The 21,530-nt window shown below is 40.3% G+C and overlaps 1 protein-coding gene across 1 annotated transcript in view; it reads right to left on the reverse strand.

The window, feature by feature from the left end:
- Positions 1-21,530, reverse strand: part of ANKRD13C (ankyrin repeat domain 13C) — a 51,042-nt gene that overhangs the window by 9,088 nt on the left and 20,424 nt on the right. The window contains exons 6-9 of the mRNA XM_023762875.1: positions 16,100-16,231; positions 12,108-12,269; positions 7,518-7,597; positions 5,798-5,896 (exon numbers count right to left, since the gene is read on the reverse strand). Coding sequence (XP_023618643.1) covers positions 5,798-5,896; positions 7,518-7,597; positions 12,108-12,269; positions 16,100-16,231 — 473 coding nt within the window. The remainder of the gene's footprint in view (positions 1-5,797; positions 5,897-7,517; positions 7,598-12,107; positions 12,270-16,099; positions 16,232-21,530) is intronic.

The following is a 21,530-nucleotide window of genomic DNA, read 5'->3' on the forward strand; positions in this document are numbered from 1 at the left end:
TTGACCCCTTCTAGCCCACTCCTGCCCCCCACCCCAGGCCTTTAGCACCCAATTGTCTATGTCCACTGGTTATGCATATATGTATACAAATTCTTTGGTTGATCTCTGCCACCCACCCCCTTTCCTCTGAGATTTGATGGATATTATTTTCAAGTAGTATTATTTTTCTTTCAAAAATGGCCCACTGCTGCTATATTTCTTGAATACTTTTTTAATTGCCTTTATATTTAAATGACATCTTAGCTAGATATATTATCAGATCACACTTCCTTTGCCTCAGAAATGCTAAGATGTGAAAAAATGTAATGCCAGGCTGTATTTTAGACCCTTTCTGCCTGAATGCCATTAGAATTCAGAGAGAGGGGAAAGAGAGAAAGAGACAGAAACATCAATATAAAAGAGACCACCAATTGGCTGCCTCCTACAACCCAGGCATGTGCCCTGACCAAGAATCGAACTGGCAACATTTTGGTGCACCAGATGTTCAACCAACTGAACCACACCGGCCAGGGCCATTAAACTTCTTTATTTAAAGTTTAAGTCAAATAGTTTCATCAGGGTAATTATTGTTACTAATCATTCTTTTATCAAATTTTCTTGGACCCTAACGTTATGCTACAGATTCAGTTTTCCTTACAGAGAAACTTTCTCTTATATTTAGAATGGTATTTTGGTTACATTTTGGAAGCTCTCTATATCAGTGGAACATTAAGAATACTCGTGTTGAACCATCTCTGTCTCCCATAAATATTACTTCTCTAATTACTTTAATCTATTCTTTTACTGCATTCACTATGAACTAACAAAATTTAATTTTTTGCCACATATATTCTGTTCATTATTGTTTCTAAAGTAGCTGTTTTGCAACAGTGATATTTAGTGCTTAATTTATTTCATTACCTTTACAATCTCCTTTTGATTTCATTCTATTGTCATCTCATCTAGAGTGATCTAGTTTATTCATTTCATTATTTTTATGGTTTTCAACAGCATTTACAAAAAAATTTATTCTAGAATGAATTATTTGTCTGGCTTTTATATGCTATGTTCCTTTTCAACGTTTTTTCAGGGGACATTGTTATAAATGCCACACTTATAAGTTCTAATATACCCATTTTTTCATATATTAACATCTCTGAAATTGGGATAACTCCTAAAGCTGATAATATCCTATAATTAACCACATTTTTCTTAATTAGAATATAAAACTGATGCATATTTTTATTTGCATCTCTCTGATGATCAGTGACTTTGAGCATTTTTTCATATGTCTCTTGGCCATCTCTAGATCCTTTGCCCATTTTTTAATTGGATTGTCTTCCTTTTGTTGAGTTGTATGCATAGTTTATGTTTTGGAAATTAACCCCTTTTCTGATGTATGATTGGGGAGTATGTTCTCCCATACAGTGGGTTCCCTTTGCATTTTGAGGATGGTTTATTTTGCTGTGTAGAAGCTTTTTGGTTTGAATGCAGACTGGTGTAGCCACTATGGAAACCATATGGCATTTCCTTGAAAAATAAAAGTGGAATTGCTGTTGAAGCCAACAATCCCACTTCTGGGAATATATCCTAAGAATCAGAAAACATAAGAAAGAATATTTGCACCCCTGTGTTCTTAACAGCGTTATTTATTTACGACTAGAGGCCCGGTGCACAAAATTTGTGCACGGGATGGGGGGTGGTCCCGTCAGCCCACCTGCACCCTCTCCAATCGGACATCCCTCTCACAATCCTGGACCTCTGGCTCCTAATCGCGCGGACATCCCTCTCAATCCTGGACCGCTGGCTCCTAATCGCTCACCTGCCTGCCTGCCTGGTCGCCCCTAACGGATCCCCACTGCAGGCCTGATCACCCCTCACTGCCTCTGCATGCCGGCCTGGTCACCACTAACTGCCCCCCTGCCGGCCTGGTCGCCCACAACTGCCCCCCTCTGCCGGCCTGGTTGCTCCCAACTGCCCCCCCACTGGCCAAGTTACCCTTCACTGCCCCCCCTGCCAGTCTAATTGCCCCCAACTGCCCCCCATGCCAGCCTGGTCATCCCCAACTGCACCCCACTGCCGGCCTGGTCACCCCTAACTGCACCCCCAACCTGGACACCCCTCCTGCCCCCCTGGTTGCCTCTCACGGCCCCCGCAGCCGGCCTGGTCACCCCACGCAGCCTGCTGTTCAGTCGTTTGGTCGTCCCTCACTAACACCCCTGCCGGCCTGGTTGCCCCATACAGGCTGCTGTTCAGTCGTTTGGTCGTCCCTCACTAACACCCCTGCCGGCCTGGTAACCCCACGCAGCCTGCTGTTCAGTCGTTTGGTCGTCCCTCAATAACACCCCTGCTGACCTGGTCGTAGGCAGCCATCTTCTGAGGGCATGAGGGTTAATTTGCATATTACCTTTTTATCATATTGGACTAGAGGCCCAGTGCACGAAATTCATGCACTGGAGGGGGCGTGTCCCTCAGCCCAGCCTGCACCCTCTCCAATCTGGGATCCCTCAGGGGATGTCCGACTGCCGGTTTAGGCCCGATCCTAAACCGGTAGTCAGACTTCCCTCTCACAATCCGGGACTGCTGGCTCCCAACCACTCGCCTGCCTGCCTGCCTGATCGCCCCCAACTGCTCCCCTGCCGGCCTGATCAATGCCTAACTGCTCCCCTGCCGGCCTGATTGATGCCTAACTGCTCCCCTGCTGGCCCGATTGCCCCTAACTGCTCCCCTGCTGGCCCAATTGCCCCCAACTGCCCTCCCCTGCCGACCTCATCCTCCCCATCTGCCCTCCCTCCCCTGCCGGCCTGGTCGCCCCTAACTGCCCTCCCCTGCAGGCCTGATAGCTCACAACTGCCCTCCCCTGCCGGCCATCTTGTGGTGGCCATATTGTGACCACATGGGGGGCGGCCATCTTTGACCACATGGGGGCGGCCATTTGTGCGAGGGCGTGACAGTCAATTTATTATATAGGATAGCTAAGATCTGGAAACAGCCCAAGTGCCCTTCAGTAGATGAGTGGATAAAAAAAGCTGTGGTACATTTATACAATAGAATACTACCCAGCTATAAAAAAAAAGAAGGATCTCTTATCCTTTGAGACAGCAAGTATGGACCTGGAGATTATTATGCTAAACAAAATAAGCCAGTCAGAAAAAGACAAGTATCACATGATCTCACTTATATGTGGAACCTAATGAAGAAAATAAAATGACAAACAAAAAAGGTCCAGAGACATGGAAGCATGCAACAGACTGAGAGATCTCAGAGGGTAGGGAAGAGGGGTAGAAGAAAGAGATTAACCAAGTAACTTATATGAATACTAGTGACCCGATGCACGGATCTGTGCACATTGAAATGAAATTAATTAAAAGATGGCCAGTGGGGAAGGAGTGGGCAGGATTGAACTAGATGGGCCGGACACGCTCTGGAGCCAACCTCCCGTGGTCCCCCCCAGCTGGCCACACCTAAGGCGGCGCCTCGGCTCAAAGGGCATCTGCGCAGGGAGCGGGGTCCCTCCGGCAGGTGGGGTCCCTTGGCCTGGCCTACAGGTATTGGGCCGAAACTGGCTCTCCGACATCCCCCCGAAGGGGTCTCGGATTGCGAGAGGGTGGTTCTCAGGTGACACACCCCAGAATCAGGTTCCGTACTCTCTGGTACCGGGTGCATCAACCGAGAACTGCAGCTGCCAAGTCACTGCAGCTCAGCATCTCCTGCATTGAGCGTCTGCCCCCTGGTGGTCAGTGCACATCATAGCTACCGGTCAGGTGGTTGAACAGTCGGAAGGTTGATTAGGCTTTTATATATATACTAGAGGCCTGGTGCACAAAAATTAAAAATACTGGTACATTTTTTAGTCAACTGGGTCCAATATATGATAATAATACAGACATGTATGTATGTATGAATAACTCCCTTCCCATATCCTATGGGAACTATCTATCTCCATCCCTGATCTATAGCTTGAAGGCTGTATAGCACATTCTATCTCCTTTTCTCAAGTTAGGCTATTGGGGGGTATGAGACATATATAGACTGTAGAAAAATGTAGGTCTTGCTCTATTCTATGATGATTTCTTTTATTGTACTAGGCCAGAGTGATAGGGGAAGGAACTAGGAAAGGAAAATAGCCTGGGGCTTCAGTCTGCTAATTGAATTTTTTAAAAAGATCATTAGTCTTTAATTGATTCATGAATCAGACAACATCCCCCCGAGCACCTTAAAAAGTACTCTAAATTAAAATTTTTTATGAGCATCTGCTGAGTACAGTTTGAGAGATGTCTACTGCAGTATTGTTTATAATAGTGACAAACTACAATCAATATATTTATCATCAGGAGAATAAAACAAATGACAATAAATCAACACTGCAAAGTAACAAAGAAAGAAGAAAAAGAGACACTAAAAAGTAATTAGTGTAAGAATTGCAAGATATACTCACTTTTAAACGAAAAAAAAAGGAACTCACAGAACAAAATGTAGAATATGCCATTTTTATAAAAATGCAAAAACAGAAAATCCTAGATAAAAATATAGCAGTTATCATCTATTAACAATTACTAAGGTGAAAGTAAGCTATCATTTTTATTCTATAAACCCCATTGTATTAGATATTAAATAAAACGTATGTATTGCCCTAGCCCAGTGGTCGGCAAACTCATTAGTCAACAGAGCCAAATATCAACAGTACAATGACTGAAATTTCTTTTGAGAGCCAAATTTTTTAAACTTAAACTTTATAGGTAGGTACATTGTTATTAACTTAATTAGGGTACTCCTAAGCTGGCCTTTGCTAAAAACGTCCTCAATCTGATTGAGGTATGTTCGCTGAGGTTGACCCCTTCCAATTCTCCCATCCACACTCGTCTTGTATACTTGTTTCGTCTATCTCCTTTTGTTCATCCTCTCTATATGTCCAAACCATCTCAACATACCTTTCTCAATCCTCGACACTACATCTTCTTTCACTCCACAACGTTCCCTAAAATTAACTTAATAAACTTTACTTTTGTCACCCGCGCACGTTTTGCAGACGCGACTAGCACTAACCACTGCACAATGAGACTGCTGACTGACTGGCTCACTCAACTCGTGCATGAATCACACACGCCTCCCCCGTGCTGCGTATCTCGCAGCCCGCCTGCGCCGCGTCTCCCATCGCCCGACTGACCGACACCCCCCACTTCTAACGCCACTTCTTCAAAATAGACTCGCCCAGGCCGAAAACCGACTTTTGCACATGGGCCACGAAGTTTCAATCGCACTGTACGTGCGCGCCCACACGTGGTATTTTGTGGAAGAGCCAAACTCAAGGGGCCAAAGAGCCGTATGTGGCTCGCCGACCACTGCCCTAGCCAGTACGGTCAGTGGACAGACCATCGGCCTATAGACTGAAGGGTCCCAGGTTCGATTCCGGTCAAGGGCACTTGCCTGGGTTGGGGGCTCAATCCCTAGTAGGGAGTGTGCAGGAGGCAGCCAATCAATGATTCTCTCTCATCATTAATGTTTCTATTTCTCCCTCTCCCACTGTGAAATCGATTAAAAAAAAATATTTTTTAAAAAATGCAACAAAAATGTATGTATTTATGTATTATTCTTATAATTTAAAAACTATACAAACATTTATCTGGTTAAAATAATAAAAATATTACTATTTTGTAAACTAAAAAATTTCGAGAAGGGTACACACACTATCAAATCAATGACTATTTGCTTTTGCATGTCAAAGGCTTCAAATAAACCACTCAGATACAAATATTATTAAAGTCTTTAGGGTTTAGTAGCTTCTTTGATAAACTTGTATAGTTAGTAACTAACTTACGACTGAATTCCCAAGGGAAATTCCTGGCTCATGGCTATTGTGGCTTTAAATGTTTTCTTATTCTCTTTGCACACCAGTTCTCTACCGAGATGAGGAGCTCTAAAATGAAAATATATATATATATATTAGTAAACTTTTTCCATGTCTTATCATCTTAAGAAGAATCTGTCCTTTTCCAATGACACTTATTAATATTTCAAATTTTCTTACTCTGAGCATAGAAATAAATTAAAATTCTGATAAAAGAAAATGAGACATGTATAAGAAATAAGGATAACAAAGTACAAAAGTTCAGAAAAATGATCAAATTTCACATTGATATAATTTAATAAGCACTTTTAGGAACAAAGCAAACCACACAAAAACTGTAACACTGTGTATCTTTAAAATCACTTATTCAATTCAATCTCTTTTATTGTCTATAGTTCTCAGCATAACCAATAAGAAATGATGTGAAGAATAAAGAATTCTAGCCTTAGCCGGTTTGGCTTGGTGGATAGAGCGTCGGCCTTTGGACTGAAAGGTCCCAGGTTCGATTCCAGTCAAGGGCACATGCGGGTTGCGGGCTCAATCCCCAGTGTGGGGTGTGCAGGAGGCAGCCAATCAATGATTCTCTCTCATCATTGATGTTTCTATCTCTCTCTCCCTCTTTCTTCCTCTCTGAAATCAATAAAAATATATTTTAAAAAAAGAATAAAGAATTCTACATTCACTATAGAATACTGTACAATGGAAACATTTTGGAAAAGTTAGAAAAGTATAATAAACCTTCAATACAAAAAATAATAATCACTGCAACTTCTTCCTAAACATGAGAGTAGGCAAACTTTTATTCTCTGCCAAAGAAAAATACTATTTTCTATAAGAACTATACTTTATCTCACATGGTTGGCCAGAAAAAAACTTTTTATTTATTGATTCATTCAAAATAGTTGTCTGTCATTCATCATTTTTTTATTCAACAAATATTTGCTGAATACAAACTATGTGCTAGGTACTCCAGTAAATATTAGTAATAAAATATTAAGCAAATGTCTTATGTAAGGATAGTGAGAAATAGTCTGGCATAGGCTAAAGCACAGAAATAATGACCGAAGATGGAGGAGCTTGAAAAAACAAAAAGTAGAGAAATAGTGAATGGCCTCACATAACATGCTAAAGACTCAGAATAAAGACAGAACATAAAAATTTACATAAAGTGAACTCAAAAATGCAAGGGCACTGGGCAATTCCTCACATTGTATTTTCTTAGAACAATATTCGATAGGTTTAGTGAATGTAAATTGGCAGCAAGGATGTAAAAAGAAAGCTCTGTAACTTAGTCAAAGGGTGCACATCATGCCTAATCCATATTTTAAAAGGTCAAAGAATTACTTCAGACAAAACTATTAATAACCAAAGGCCCAATGCATGAAATTTATGCAAGAGTAGGCCCTCGCAGCCCCGGAATCCGGAAGGTAATTCCACTGTTCGGCCGTTGGGTCCATTTGCATATTATGCTTTTATTATTATAGATTCTCTCTAAAACAATTCTACACCCAAATGTTATGTTCTGTCATTATCCTGAGTCTTTAGCATAGTGTGTGAGGCCATTCACTATTTCTCTACTTTTTGTTTTTTCAAGCTCATCCATCTCCGGTCATTATTTCTGTTTTTACAAATTATTCTTTTTAAAAACCAAAGAATCCAAAATAATCAAAATAAAAGAAAAAACACTTACTTTCCATTTTCAGCAGATATATATTCTTCCCATGTAATAGTGTTCTGAGGAGGAGGGGTAAGGGACTGTCTTCGAACCGGCTGCCAAAAAGAAATAAAGAGGCAGAGGGACAGGGAGAAAGACAGAGACAAACACATAGAGTGAGAGACAGACAGAGGGAGACACAGAAGAAGGGAGGGGGAAAAATGACATTTTAAAAAATATAAAATAAAGCTATTTTAAACTACTTATTTTATTTTTATTTTTTATTGTCTAAAGTTTTACATATGTCTCCTTTTTCCCCAATTGCCCCCCGCCACCCAGCCATTCCCACCCCGGACAAGCCCCCACCGCCCCAGTGTCTGTGTCCATTGGTTATGTTAATATGCATGCATACAAGTCCTTTAGTTGCTCTCTAACTCGCCCTCCCCTACCATTTGTCTCTAGATCGATCTATTCTTGTTCATCAAATTATGTTGATCATAATAAGCTATTTAAACTACTAAACTGTTCAATCTCTTCAATATAATGCTTTAAGAGTTTACTGCCAAGATAGTTCCATGGTGATTTAAGTGCTATCAGTAATTTAGTATCAATTTTTTTCTAAATCTCAAATAAGAAGATAAGTTATCAAAGTAATAAAATCCATTCATTCAATGTTTTAATCATCTAAAATGTTCTTGGCATTATGCTAGAAAGTGAATATGAAGTATAAAAACTAACCATGACTTCAAGGAGTTTACAATTCAAAGAAAAATCCATACATGAACAGTTAATCAGAAATACAAAATATTATATTATTAAAGACCAAATGAGCTTACAAAAAAATTGAATAGTACAGGAGCTAAAAAAGAGAGCAGTGTTCTATGGATAATAAATTCAGATTAGGGGATTGGGGCTCAGATTGTATGAAAGTCAAACACAGACCATTTATTTGATCAACACCGGTAAAAGGTCATGTCAGATTTTAAAACTTACACCTTTGTCTGTTAAATATGCATTTGGGTCACTATAGAGAAGCAATATACTTAGAGCAGCGGTTCTCAACCTGTGGGTTGCGACCCCTTTGGGGGTCGAAAGACCCTTTCACAGGGCTCGCCTAAACCATCGGAAAACACATATGTAATTACATATTGTTTTTGTGATTAATCACTATGCTTTCTTTAATTATGTTCAATTTGTAACAATGACATTGGGTGTCACCACAACATGAGGAACTGTATTAAAGGGTCGTGGCATTAGGAAGGTTGAGAACCACTGACTTAAGAGTCAAGAACTGATCTTTGCTACTTCTAACTTTGTGACTTCAGAGAAATTAATTTCTTTAAACCTCATTTTCCTTTCTATAAAGTGGAGCAATGACACTCATCTCATTAAATAACTAATAATTAAGAGAGATGAAAATACTTAGCACAATGCCCATGTTAACAATGCCAAAGTTATTTTTGCGCACTGGGCATTACCTTCACACCATCTCTCATTAGAGTCTCTGAGCCTGGAGGACAGGTCTATGTTCTATTCATCTTTGTATCAATAGGACAATTATAACAATACTAGTGTCCCTTTGCACAAAGATTCGCTCAATAGGCCTTCCTTCCCCTGGCTACCGGCACCGGTTTTCCTCCGGCACCTGGGACCCAGGCCTTTGGTCCGGCCGCAGCAGCGAGGCTTGGCTTTTCCGCTCCGGCTGCTCCCAGCCTCTCCTTTTTTTTTCCCCTCCAGCCGAGCTCAGGGCGGACTGGAAGCCTGGGTTGCCCCTGGTAACCCAAGCCCCCAGCCACTCCTTGAGCGGAGTCCAGGGACAGCGGGAAGCTTGACTTCCTCGGTCGCCAGGAGCAACCCAAGCCTCCTGCTCGCTCCAGCTCCGTGGCCGCCGCCATCTTCAGTCATCTTCAGTCTTCCCTCTGCACCTGTGTATGCAAATTAACTACCATCTTTGTTGGGTTAATTTGCATAGTCGCTCTGATTGGCTGGTGGGTGTAGTGGAGTGGCAGAGTGATGGAGTGATGGTTAATTTGCATGTTTCTCTTTTATTAGTGTAGATATTATAATAAAAGTTATGTGAATGTGAAAAAAAACCAACTCCAATGTTTTAAACCAACATAAATAAAAAAGAAAACTCATTGAGGTGCATATGAAATCAATTTTTAACTTGTAGAAGCTGAATTTAAATTTATGACACTTAATTCAGATTAGGCCACTGGAGAATCCTTTGTTATTTGCCAACAAAATGTTTTGTTATAATAATCACTCATTAAAGTACATACATTTGAGTAACTAACCTGTGTTTATGTGACTTGCAAGTTGACATAACACATAATGATTTTCACACTCGATTCATTTTTATATTACCAGCTGTGACCAAGCAGCCATTAATTTTCAATACTGGTTTATGTGTTTTTTAAAACTTAATATTAAGATTTTAAATACAATTCCCCATTACAATGGGACTGTCTCTTGAATTTGATAGGATCCTCCCTTTATTCTTTTGACCACCTATTTTTTAACTGTGCATGATAATTTATATGTACCTTTCCTAAAAGCTTATTGTTTAGGTTTAAAAGAACTGTATTCCCTTATGCTAAGTGAAATAAGCCAGTCAGAGAAAGATAAAATATCACATGATCTAACTCATTTATGGAATATAATGAACAACATAAACTGATGAACAAAAACAGATCCAGACAGAGAAGCATCGATCAGACCGTCAAGCCTCAGAGGGAAGGTAGGGGAGGGCTGGGGTAAGGGGGAGAGATCAACCAAAGGACTTGTATGCATGCATATAAGCCTAACCAATAGACACAGACACCAGGGTGGGTGAGGGCATGAGTTGGGTGGGGGGGATACGGGGGGGGGGGGGCAATGGGGCGATAAGGACACATATATAATACCTTAATCAATAAAGAAAAAAAATTAAAAAGAAAAAAAGAACTGTAGTTCCAAAAGTACCTATGAAATGCATACAAGTATTTCTTTTCTCCTTTAATGCCCACTGTGGAATATAATTAAACTGGTATCAATTCCATGCTGCTTTCCCTGTGTTTGTAAATTCTGTGTCTGGGAGAAAAAAACCCCCCAGCTATTTTTACCTTTTTTATAATTAAATACCAATTCTGTTTTGATGTTTTTTCATCCTGCACCATTCCAGATTCAAAAAAATTAAATTATATGCATAGATGAATATAATAGAATTAATATTGTCTTTAAATTTCTTCTATTTATAACTGAACTCCAAAAGGATTCTCAAATATAATTAATCAATTCTTCCCCATCAAAAGTCCAACACCATCCTAATCAAAATCCCAGCAAATGTTTTATCTGTCATAGAAATTGACAAGTTGATTTAAATATTCATCAAAAACTGTAAAGTTCAAGGGGCTATGATTCACATAGAAAGTGTTTTATTTCTGCTCAGAAGTCAAAACCTTAATTATTTAACTTAATTCGTATTACTTTGTTCTATCATGTGGCTATCTGAAATTAAACTATATCTTTAATTTCAATGTACAAAACTATAACTTATTAAAATGCCATCTGCAGACCCCTTTAACAATTCAAGTACATCTTACAAAGAAAATTAAGTTGTATGCTGCAGGTTTAAATACAGATAAATCAGACAATCGAAGGCAATCGGCAAATGGTCCATGAAATGCTATTCTATATAGTTGTTTTCCCCAAATATTCATCCCAAAATGGTTTGCTGCCAAAATTAAACAAAGGTAGCAATAACTACCACAACAAAATCATTTCTTAAAAATAACTAAATAAAATTTAAGTCGCAATATAAGTCCAAATAAATGGCCTTTTTGTTTATGGGTGAGAGAAGCAGCTTTGTCCAAAATTGAGCTCAGCATTTTTTCTCTCAATTTATTTCTATTTCCTGAGTATATCATGTCCTGTATCTCCTAGTTATCAAGATATCAGTAAATACCAGGTGGGCTCCTGAAAAATGAAGTCTGATGAAGCGCAACTCTATCCCAAAGCCAAAAAAAATCTAAGGAGGATCTGGTGGGAAGGAAATAGGGTCACACTAAACTAGCATGATCACAATTTTAACTTAAACACTGAATGGGGATTCTCAAACATTTTACATCCTGTACTTATTTAATTGAACTACATGGCTGATTCACTCAATACATGAACTTTGCAAACGTTAAAACACACACACACACACACACACACACACGCACATGCACACAATATTACCATGACTTAGTTGGAACTTGGCACACTATCAAAGTTATAGGCTAGAAATGATTTCATAAAGTAAGTGGACCATTACTTTGGCCTTCAAAGCAGTTGGTGATTTCAATTAGTGAAATAGGAAAAAGAATATATGCAAAGGAACATGGATTAAAAATTAATACTGGGTTTCATGCTTATAAAATGATTTAATCTATTTGTTAGTAAAGCCTCAGAGACCAAGAACAGATTCACACACACAAAAATATCACTAAAGGCAATATATATAAAAAAACACCACCACCAAAAGGTGTATTGTATATAGTAAACAAAACCCATGTGTGTATTTACATAAATTCACTAAATGCCAGGAATAGAGTCTACCCCCTCTCTCCTTAGAACATTATAAATTAGAAGTGAAAATTATACCTCAAAATTTTGTTCCATTATGTTTCCACCTTTACTAAGACTCTCCATAATGGCCTTATTTCGAAGAATATCTTCTTCACTGAGATGTTCTCTTCTTTTTCTTGATTCTAAAACAAGTCCATTCACCAAATAAAAGTCTGCCAAAAAGTTTCCTACTCTTTCCTAAAACAAAATCAAATATTTCAACATAATAAAAAGATTAAGGTGGCCTTAGATTAACAAGAAAGTTTCAAAGTAATATGCATGTTTTTCCATAAATATGTAACATTAAGGTATATATAAATATTCCTTTGGTACTTGAAATTACCGAATTATCTTATGCATTCTATTAAGTTAAAAAATATATTAAACTAGGGGCCCGGTGCACAAGATTCGTGCACTGCGGCGGGGGGGGGGGGGGGGGGGCCCCTCAGACTGGCTGCGCCCTCTCACAGTCCAGGAGCCCTTGGGGGATGTCCGACTGACAGCTTAGGCCCGCTAAGCTGTCAGTCAGACATCCTTAGTGCTGCTGTAGAGGCAGGAGAGGCTCCTGCCACCGCTGCTATGCTCGCCAGGCCAGCCGTGAGCCTGGCTTCTAGCTGAGCAGCGCTCCGCCATGGGAGCACACTGACCACCAGGGGGCAGCTCCTGTGTTGAGCGTCTGCCCCCCGGTGGTCAGTGCGCATCATAGCAAACCAGTCATTCCGCTGTTCATTTGATTTGCATATTAGCCTTTTATTATATAGGATTACACATTTCAAATTTGTAAAGAAAAATTTAAAACACACATATGTATGGCAGTTAATCTGAAAATGAGTTAAATTTAAATAAAAATACCATATAGTATTCCTTTAGAATCTACTCCCAAGTAGCACAAAGCTATCTGAAAATTTTATTTAGCTAAAGTCAAACATCGTAAGTAACAAGGAGGGGTCAGGGATAATTACTGTTCCCATTTTATAGATAGAAAAGAAAGTGGAATAAAAAGAAATAGTCTAAGTCACATAGAAATCTCTAGGACACCTATAATTAATTACCTGTTCCAATACTCTATTTTCTAACATGATCAAAACTCAAGTTACATTTAGTTACTACTTTCAACAAAGGGAGAACAACAGAGCAGTCCAGCTCACCAATACCACTGTTTATATTAAAAATGGGGGATAGGGAAACTCAAGAGGTATAAGGGACATTAAGAAGAGAGTTGTTATTTCCTTCAACATAAAACATCACCCTTTTAAATCAGACTCAAGAGGAGGTCAGAGTTTGAAATATTTTACTTCAAAAAACATGATGGAAAGCAAGCTTCCAAGTTTCACCTGCATGCAAATCACTTGGTCTCCTACTTACTACTGTGTTCTGGCATTCCAAAACTATGTGTTTAGAGTTGTTTCCATGTCCACCTTGCTTTTGGTGGCTCTTTTACCAGTCACCAGAAAGCAAAGCATTCTGCACCTGTTTCTACCTACAAAATGGGAACCATAAGCATTACTGACTCCCTCCTTACCTGTCAAAGATTTAAGAAGATCACCTAGACGCTGTTCAAGAGCTTTGAGCTGCTTAGCAGTAGCACTAGATGAATAGCAGCTTCAATTTTTATCTTCTCTTGAAGTGATCCTTCTAATGCTGTCCAGAAGAACAGAGTACAAATAAATAAGACTTAAGCCAACAAATGGATTGCAGTGTAGGAGCTCACAACTGGGAATCCTATATGCTATTTGTTGCCAAATAGGCTTAGAGAGGAAAGCTGAGGAGCCTAGATCTACAGTGAGGATTTTTTCTGTGGTTGTGAGATACTCAGGTGATAATTATCAGTTTTTGAAATCTCACAATAAAAAGCATTTATTAAAAGTAAACCATCAGAACAGTATAAATTTGTAGTGTATAGTCTCTATAGTTCAGCCATTTTATTTCTTGCTATCTATAACAGACACTGCAAAGGAATGTAAAAGAATGCAACATCATTCATAATGGCAGAAAACTGGACAAAATGTGTGTCCATTCATTTAAATGTCCAAAAAAAGAGCCTGGCTAAATAAACTACAACATACCCATATTATGAAATACTCTGCAGTTGTTAAAAAGAATGAAGTAGCACTACTAATAAGAAAAAGCACCTAAAACATACTAAAGAGAAAAAAAATAGTTGCAAAAAATAGGTAGAACACTTTATGAAAAAATAAGTATCAACAACTAAAGCTACAGATTACTATAAATACATTATTTATGGAAAGCATATAAAAGGGTCTGAAGGATATATAAATAGATAACCTTCTGCAAGGTGCTCTGGGATTGTGAGTAGTGGCCAAAGGGAACATTTAACTTTATATGTAAGGTTGTGTGGTGGTTAATTTTACGTCAATTTGGCAAGACTATGGTGCCCAATCTTTTGATCAAACACCAGTCTAGATGTTTCAATGAAGGTATTTTTTAGATGTAATTAACACTTAAATCAGTAGACTTGGAATATAGCAGATTACCCTCTATAATGTAGGTAGGCCTCATCCAATCAACTGCAGGCCTTAAGAGCAAAGCCTGTTTCCCAAAGGAAAAGCAATTCTGTCCCAAGACTGCAACATAGAAACCCTGCCTGAGATTCCAGAATCAAGACCATATCAACTCTCCCCTGAATTTCCAGCCTGCTGCACTGCTCTAGATTTCAGACTTGCCAGTTCCTATATTCACATGAGCCAATTCCTTAAAATAAATCAATCTCTCTCTACACCCCCCCCTTCTCTCTCTCTAAATATATACTTATACATCTACTAGAGGCCTGATGCACGAAATTTGTATAAGAGTAGACCTTCCTTCCCCCAGCTGCCGACACCAGCTTCCCTCTGGCACCCAGATCCCAGATGCCAGAGGGAAGCTGGTGTCGGCACCTGGGGGAAGGAAGGCCTACTCTTGCACAAATTTCGTGCATCAGGCCTCTAGTGTAATATAAGATGAATATAATTTTAAAAGTAGTAAGTATGGCCCTTACCTGATCTGATTACTTATTGACTTTAAAATTTTATAAAATGCTTCTTCATGTGTCTAATTTAAAAAATGCCTGAGAGCCCTAGCTGGTTTGGCTCAGTGGATAAAGTGTTGGCCTGTGAACTGAAGGGTCCCGGGTTCAATTATGATCAAGGGCACATGCCAGGGTTGTGGGCTTGACCCCCAGTAGGTGGCATGAAGGAGGCAGCCAATCTATGATTCTGTCTCATCGTTGATGTTTCTATCTCTCGCTCCCTCTCCCTTCCTCTCTGAAATAAATAAAAATATATAAATAAATAAAGTCTAAGAATATTTCAAACATTTAAAAAAAACTTTTTCTTTATTGATTAATTTAGAGAATGAAAGGAAGGGGGAGGGAGGAGAGAGAGAAATATCAATTGTTGTTCCACTAACTTCTGCATTCACCAGTTGCTTCTGGTATGTGCCCTGACTGGGGATCAAACCTGCAACCTTGGTGCATCAGGATGATACTCTAACCAACTGAGCTACCCGACTAGGGCTTGAGCATTCTTACATAACCTCTTCTTGACAGGTAAATGGTAATTATGGGAAAAATTTACAATTCACTAAAGAGAAACCTTCAATGAAATTCATTTTAGTCATATATATGGAATACTGAGAAACCGCTATTAGATAAGTAAATAGTTTAGAAGTTTAAGAGTAGAAAGTAAAAATATCCAGGGAAATGAATTCAAAAGTGTATCCCTCTTTGTGGTCTTCCTAAGGAATAAAGCATTAGAAATATAATGGAAACATGTGAGGACAAGACAGCTGACAAAAAGAATCTTTCCCAACATGGAATTCAATGAACTAAACTTTCCTTCTTGGCTTCTCTAAGAATATGTTCCAATTCTGTAACCAACCATTATAATTCCCTATGTGGTCACAAAGTGGAGAGAATAAACTATTTGAAGACAATTCAGTAAGCTACTTCTTGCATTTCCATCACCTTATTTTGGCAATGTTAAATTCTAAACAATCTTTAAAGTTTAAAAATCTAGATTTGTACATACTGTTTTATCTTCCCGAAAAAGCCATCCTGTTTGGGCACGTGTGAAAGAAATTGATTTGGTTGATAGAGTTGCAGAGTAAATATCACTACTCATTAAAATGTCAACCTCCTCTTCTGTTTCCATCTCTGATTCCTGGGGAGGGGGTAAAAGTTAAATATTAGAACCTAGGTTTTCAAAGGTTATTAGCATGACATATGAAAATAACAAAATGTTATGAATTCCTAAAAAGGAAACAAATTCTAAAAAATATGAAATCCTACTTATTCTAAAAACAATTACAGAATTTTAAACTACATATATCTAAGTAAGTTAGAATTATGACTAATTATGAATCTATAAGTACAGGATACATGAAATACTGTACTCTTACACTGTTATAGATAATGTAGGGCAATTTTAAAAGATTACTTAAAGAATTAAATTGACAGGTGTGAGACAAAATGTCCATATGAAGGTTTCATTTTCTTTCAACAAAGATGAATCTTACTTCATTTCTTTTTAATCTAAAGACCGACCACTATCATTTGAGCCTCTCTTTCTCAATAGTTCTTAAGTGGAAGGAAGGAAGGAAGGAAGGGAAGGAAGAAAGAAAAGCAGTCCAGAGGGATTTGCTCTGTATTTCTTGGGGGGAAAAAAGAAATCCATACATATCAACCTATGATTTCTAAACTTGATAAGTAAGTAGCCTCACTTCTGGTTTTATTCTCTGCATATTCTCCAGTGCTCACATATAATACGTGATCAATAATTATTTTTTAAATGAGAAAAAAGAGAAAGCTTTGTGTTTGTTTCAGGAACAGAAGATTAAGAAATCAGGTACAGAAGGGTAAGTGAGCAGGTAAAAGATGAGATTCTATCTTTAACAGGCCAAGAGAGTCTCTGATACTTAGGATCAAAGAGACTCAAGTAGAAACACAAAAAAAAGGGAGAATAAAACGCAGAATCTAGAGAGCTCACTGGAGAATGAGAACTGTGCATGAAGTTTACAATGTCTAGAGCAGTGGTTCTCAACCTTCCTAATGCCGCGACCCTTTAATATAGTTCCTCATGTTGTGGTGACCCCCAACCATAAAATTATTTTCGTTGCTACTTCATAACCGTAATTTTGCTACTGTTATGAATCGTAACATAAATATCTGATATACAGGATGTATTTTCATTGTTACAAATTGAACATAATTAAAGCATAGTGATGAATCACAAAAACAATATGTAATTATATATGTGTTTTCCGATGGTCTTAGGCGAACCCTGTGAAAGGGTCGTTGGACCCCCAAAGGGGTCGTGACCCACAGGTTGGCAACCACTGGTCGAGAGGCCTGATTTCCCACACCTCCTTATTTGTATACTAGAGGCCCGATGCACAAAATTCGTGCAAAGGGCTTGGCCCTTGCAGCTGCAGTGGCTTGCCTAGACCCTCGTAGCCCCAGCTTCGTCCAGAAGGTCGTTTGGCTGTCCAGTCGAATTAGCATATTACACTTTTATTATTATAGACTAGAGGCCCGGTGCACAAAAATTTGTGCACTTGGGGGGGAAGGGGGGGGTCCCTCAGCCCGGCCTGTGCCCTCTCGCAGTCTGGGATGCCTCGGGAGATAATGACCTGCTGGCTTAGGCCTGCTCCTGGGTGGCAGAGGGCAGGCCCAATCCCTAGGTGCAGCCCCTGGTTGGGCTCAGAGCAGGGCTGATTGGGGAGTTGGGGCGCCGCCCCCTGTCAGGCACAGAGCAGGGCGGATTGGGAGGTTGCGATGCCACCCTCAGTCACGCTCAGGGTAGGGCCGATTGGGGGGTTGGGGCACCGCCCCCTGTCACACTCAAGGCAGGGTCGATGGGGAGGTTGCGGCGCCACCCCGTCACGCACAGAACAGGGCCCATCAGGGGGTTGAGGAGCTCCCCCCTATCATGCACAGAGCAGGGCCCATCAAGAAGTTGGGGAGCTCCCCCCTGTCATGCACAGAGCAGGGCTGATCAGGGGGTTGAGGAGCTCCCCCCTGTCACTCACAGAGTAGGGCCGATAGGGGAGTTAGGGCACCGCCCCCTGTCACACACACAGCAGGGCGGATCAGGGGGTTGGGGCGCCGCCCTCTATCACCCACAGAGCAGGGCAGATCAGGGGGTTGGGGCGCCGCCACTGTCACACTCAGGGCAGGGCTGATGGGGAGGTTATGGCTCTACCCCATCACACACAGAGCAGGGCCCATGGGGTGGGGGGGTTGGGGCGCTGCACCCTGTCACACACAGAGCAGGGTCGATCAGGGGGTTGGGGCGCCGCAGCCTGTCACACACAGAGCCGCAGGGCGATCGGTGGGTTGGGGAGCTCCCCCCTATCAGGCACAGAGCAGGGCTGATCAGAGGGTTGGGGCACCTTCCCCTGTCACAAACAGAGCAGGGCGGATAGGGAGGTTGTGGCCCCGCCCCCTGTCACACACAGAGCTGCAGGGCGATCAGGGGGTTTGGGCGCTGCCCCCTGTCACGCTGATCCGGTGCCAAGAGGCCTCACAGCTCCGCTGATCCCGGTGCTGGGAGGGATATTACCCTTTTACTATATAGGATAGAGGCCTGGGGGCCGGCTGGTTTGCCCTGAAGGGTGTCCTGGATCAGGGTGGGGGTCCCCACTGGGGTGCCTGGCCAGCCTGGATGAGGGGATGATGGCTGTTTGCAGCTGGTCACACACCCTTCAGGGTGGGGGTCCCCACTGGGGTGCCTGGCCAGTCTGGGTGAGGGGCTGAGGGCTGCTTTCAGGCTGGCGATGGACTGAAGCTCCCAACCGCTCCTTTTTTTCTTTTTTTTCTTTTTTTATTCTGGGCCAGCTTTAGCTCTGGCTCTAGCTCTGAGGCTTCTGCTGCTGAAAGCAGGTATCTGGTTTGTTTGCATTCTATAATCGAAACAATGTATAACTCCAGCTCTGAGATCCCGGCGGCTGAAAGCTGGTTTCTGGGGTTTTGTTTAGCTTCTATATTTGTTACAATGTTTCAAACTGCCAGGTCAGAGGCCGGCAGCGGCAGGCGGGGAACGTTGGAGTCAGCCAGTCACTGGAGCAAGCAAGCCTCCCTGTTTGCTTCAGTGCATGGCTGCCGGCCGCCATCTTGGTTGTCAGTTAATTTGCATATACTCACTGATTAGCCAATGAAAAGGGTAGCGGTCGTACGCTAATTACCATGTTTCTCTTTTATTAGTGTAGATTACCAAGAGGCCCATTTTCTATTTTTCACCACTGAACTTTCACCCAGATATAGTCCAATCTTTTTTTTTTTTAATATATTTTATTGATTTTTTACAGAGAGGAAGGGAGAGAGAGAGTTAGAAACATCGATGAGAGAGAAACATCGATCAGCTGCCTCCTGCACATCTCCTACTGGGGATGTGCCCGCAACCCAGGTACATGCCCTTGACCGGAATCGAACCTGGGACCCTTCAGTCCGCAGGCCGACGTTCTATCCACTGAGCCAAACCGGTTTCGGCATAGTCCAATTCTTAATCTATCGTCTATAGAAAAAACAGCAATACCTTGGGACTGGGATAGTACCATTTCCTTCACCCTTACAAGTGAGGAATGGAAACTCTTGACATTAATGCTAAGGTACAAATGTATTTCTGGTAACCCAAACTAATTCAGAACACAATTTTCTTAAGAAAATTTTGGGCAGACATAGGTTATACAGAACTGTCAGACATTATCTTTCAAATATATTATAATCAATTAGGATTTTGTGTATTAGCTTGAGAACAACATTACATATAAGACTGTGAAGAAATTTGCCTTGGTTCAAACACCCTATTTTTAAATAAACTTTTAGAACAGAACTTTTCTATAAATCATAGACTGATCATCACCATATCATTGAAAAAAAACTGTTACATCTATTCAACAAACATTTATTGAACAGGTATTACTTATAAATGCACATTAGAATAAACAAGTATTTCCTTCTTAAGGATTATTTCTTAAAATCCAGCTTATCTGTAAGTTTTAGGCATAAAATACACACATATACATACCTTAAATACCAGTCCTTTGGTGACTTCATCAATACTATAACATCAGCTAATGTTTACACTACTAGCCTTAATCTTTGGTTTCTCTTTCAGTACCATATTTCCACTTACCTCTGCCTAGTTAGCTGTGCTATTCTCATTTAATATGCAATAGGTCAAATTTTTTAATAAATATCTGAATCTATAAGAAAGGTCAGCAAACTATGGCCAGCAGGCCAAATCCAATCCACTACATTTTTCATTATTCATGTACATAATATCTCTGGCTGCTTTTATACTAATCACAGCAGAGTTGAGTAGTTGTGACAGAGACCATATGGCATGCAAATATATTTAAAATATTTATTATCTATACCAGTGGTTCTCAACCTTCCTAATGCCGCGACCCTTTAATACAGTTCCTCATGGTGTGGTGACCCCCAATTTCATGGTTACAAATTGAACATAATTAAAGCATAGTGATGAATCACAAAAACAATATGTAATTATATATGTGTTTTCCGATGGTCTTAGGCGACCCCTGTGAAAGGGTCATTCGACCCCCAAAGGGGTCGCGACCCACAGGTTGAGAACCGCTGATCTATACCTTTACGAAAGGTTCCCAAACTCTGGCCTAGAAAGTACTGATGCTGTATCAGGTACCAGAGACTACAACTAAATGAACCCCATAACCTTGAGGAGCTTAACCCCACAAAGGAAGGCAGCCACATAAACAAATAGCAGAAGAGGGTCTTTGATACCATATTCAGCGAAAGCATAAAGAAAACAATGGTCACCTGGCAGGGGAGGAAGTGACACTAAGCAGTGCCCCTTAAGTATGAAGGTGCAAGAAGAAGGGCATTCCAGGAAGTGGAAACAATGTGAACAATAAAATAAACGGTAAATAGCCTGGCATGTCTGAAAAATTGCAAAGAGATAAGTACTACTGTATCTAAGACAGCAAAGTAAGAAAAAGGCTGGAAAAGCCAGGTCACAGAAGTAACCATGGCATGCTAAGGAATGTGGATTTCACTCTTTAGGAATAGGAAACTTTAAAATGTCTTTAAAGAAGGCAGGTTTCATAAATTTGTTTTCAACATTCAACCCCCAATATGTGAGATAATTTAGAAGCAGAACAGAAGGGGGCCAGGAAGATCATTTATAAGACTTGTGATAGTCGAGTTGAAAGACAATGAATATCTAAATTGAGGCATTAACACTATGAATAAAAAAGGGATATTTATTAGACACAGGGAAACAGAAATGACTATACATAATCTCTAGTTAGAAAACATGGAGTATAAGAAAAGATGCCAAAAATAATTCTCAGTTATCTGGATGAATAGAAAATGATGTCATTCACCAAAAGAAGGAAAATGGAAAAAAAAAAAAAAAGCAGGTTTGGAGGGAAAATAATGAGTTTAGCTTTAGACAAACTAAATTTTGAAGTTATCTTGGA

The sequence above is a fragment of the Myotis lucifugus genome, unplaced genomic scaffold (genome assembly GCF_000147115.1).
Source record: "Myotis lucifugus unplaced genomic scaffold, Myoluc2.0 scaffold_265, whole genome shotgun sequence".
NCBI classification, from domain to species: domain Eukaryota; kingdom Metazoa; phylum Chordata; class Mammalia; order Chiroptera; family Vespertilionidae; genus Myotis; species Myotis lucifugus.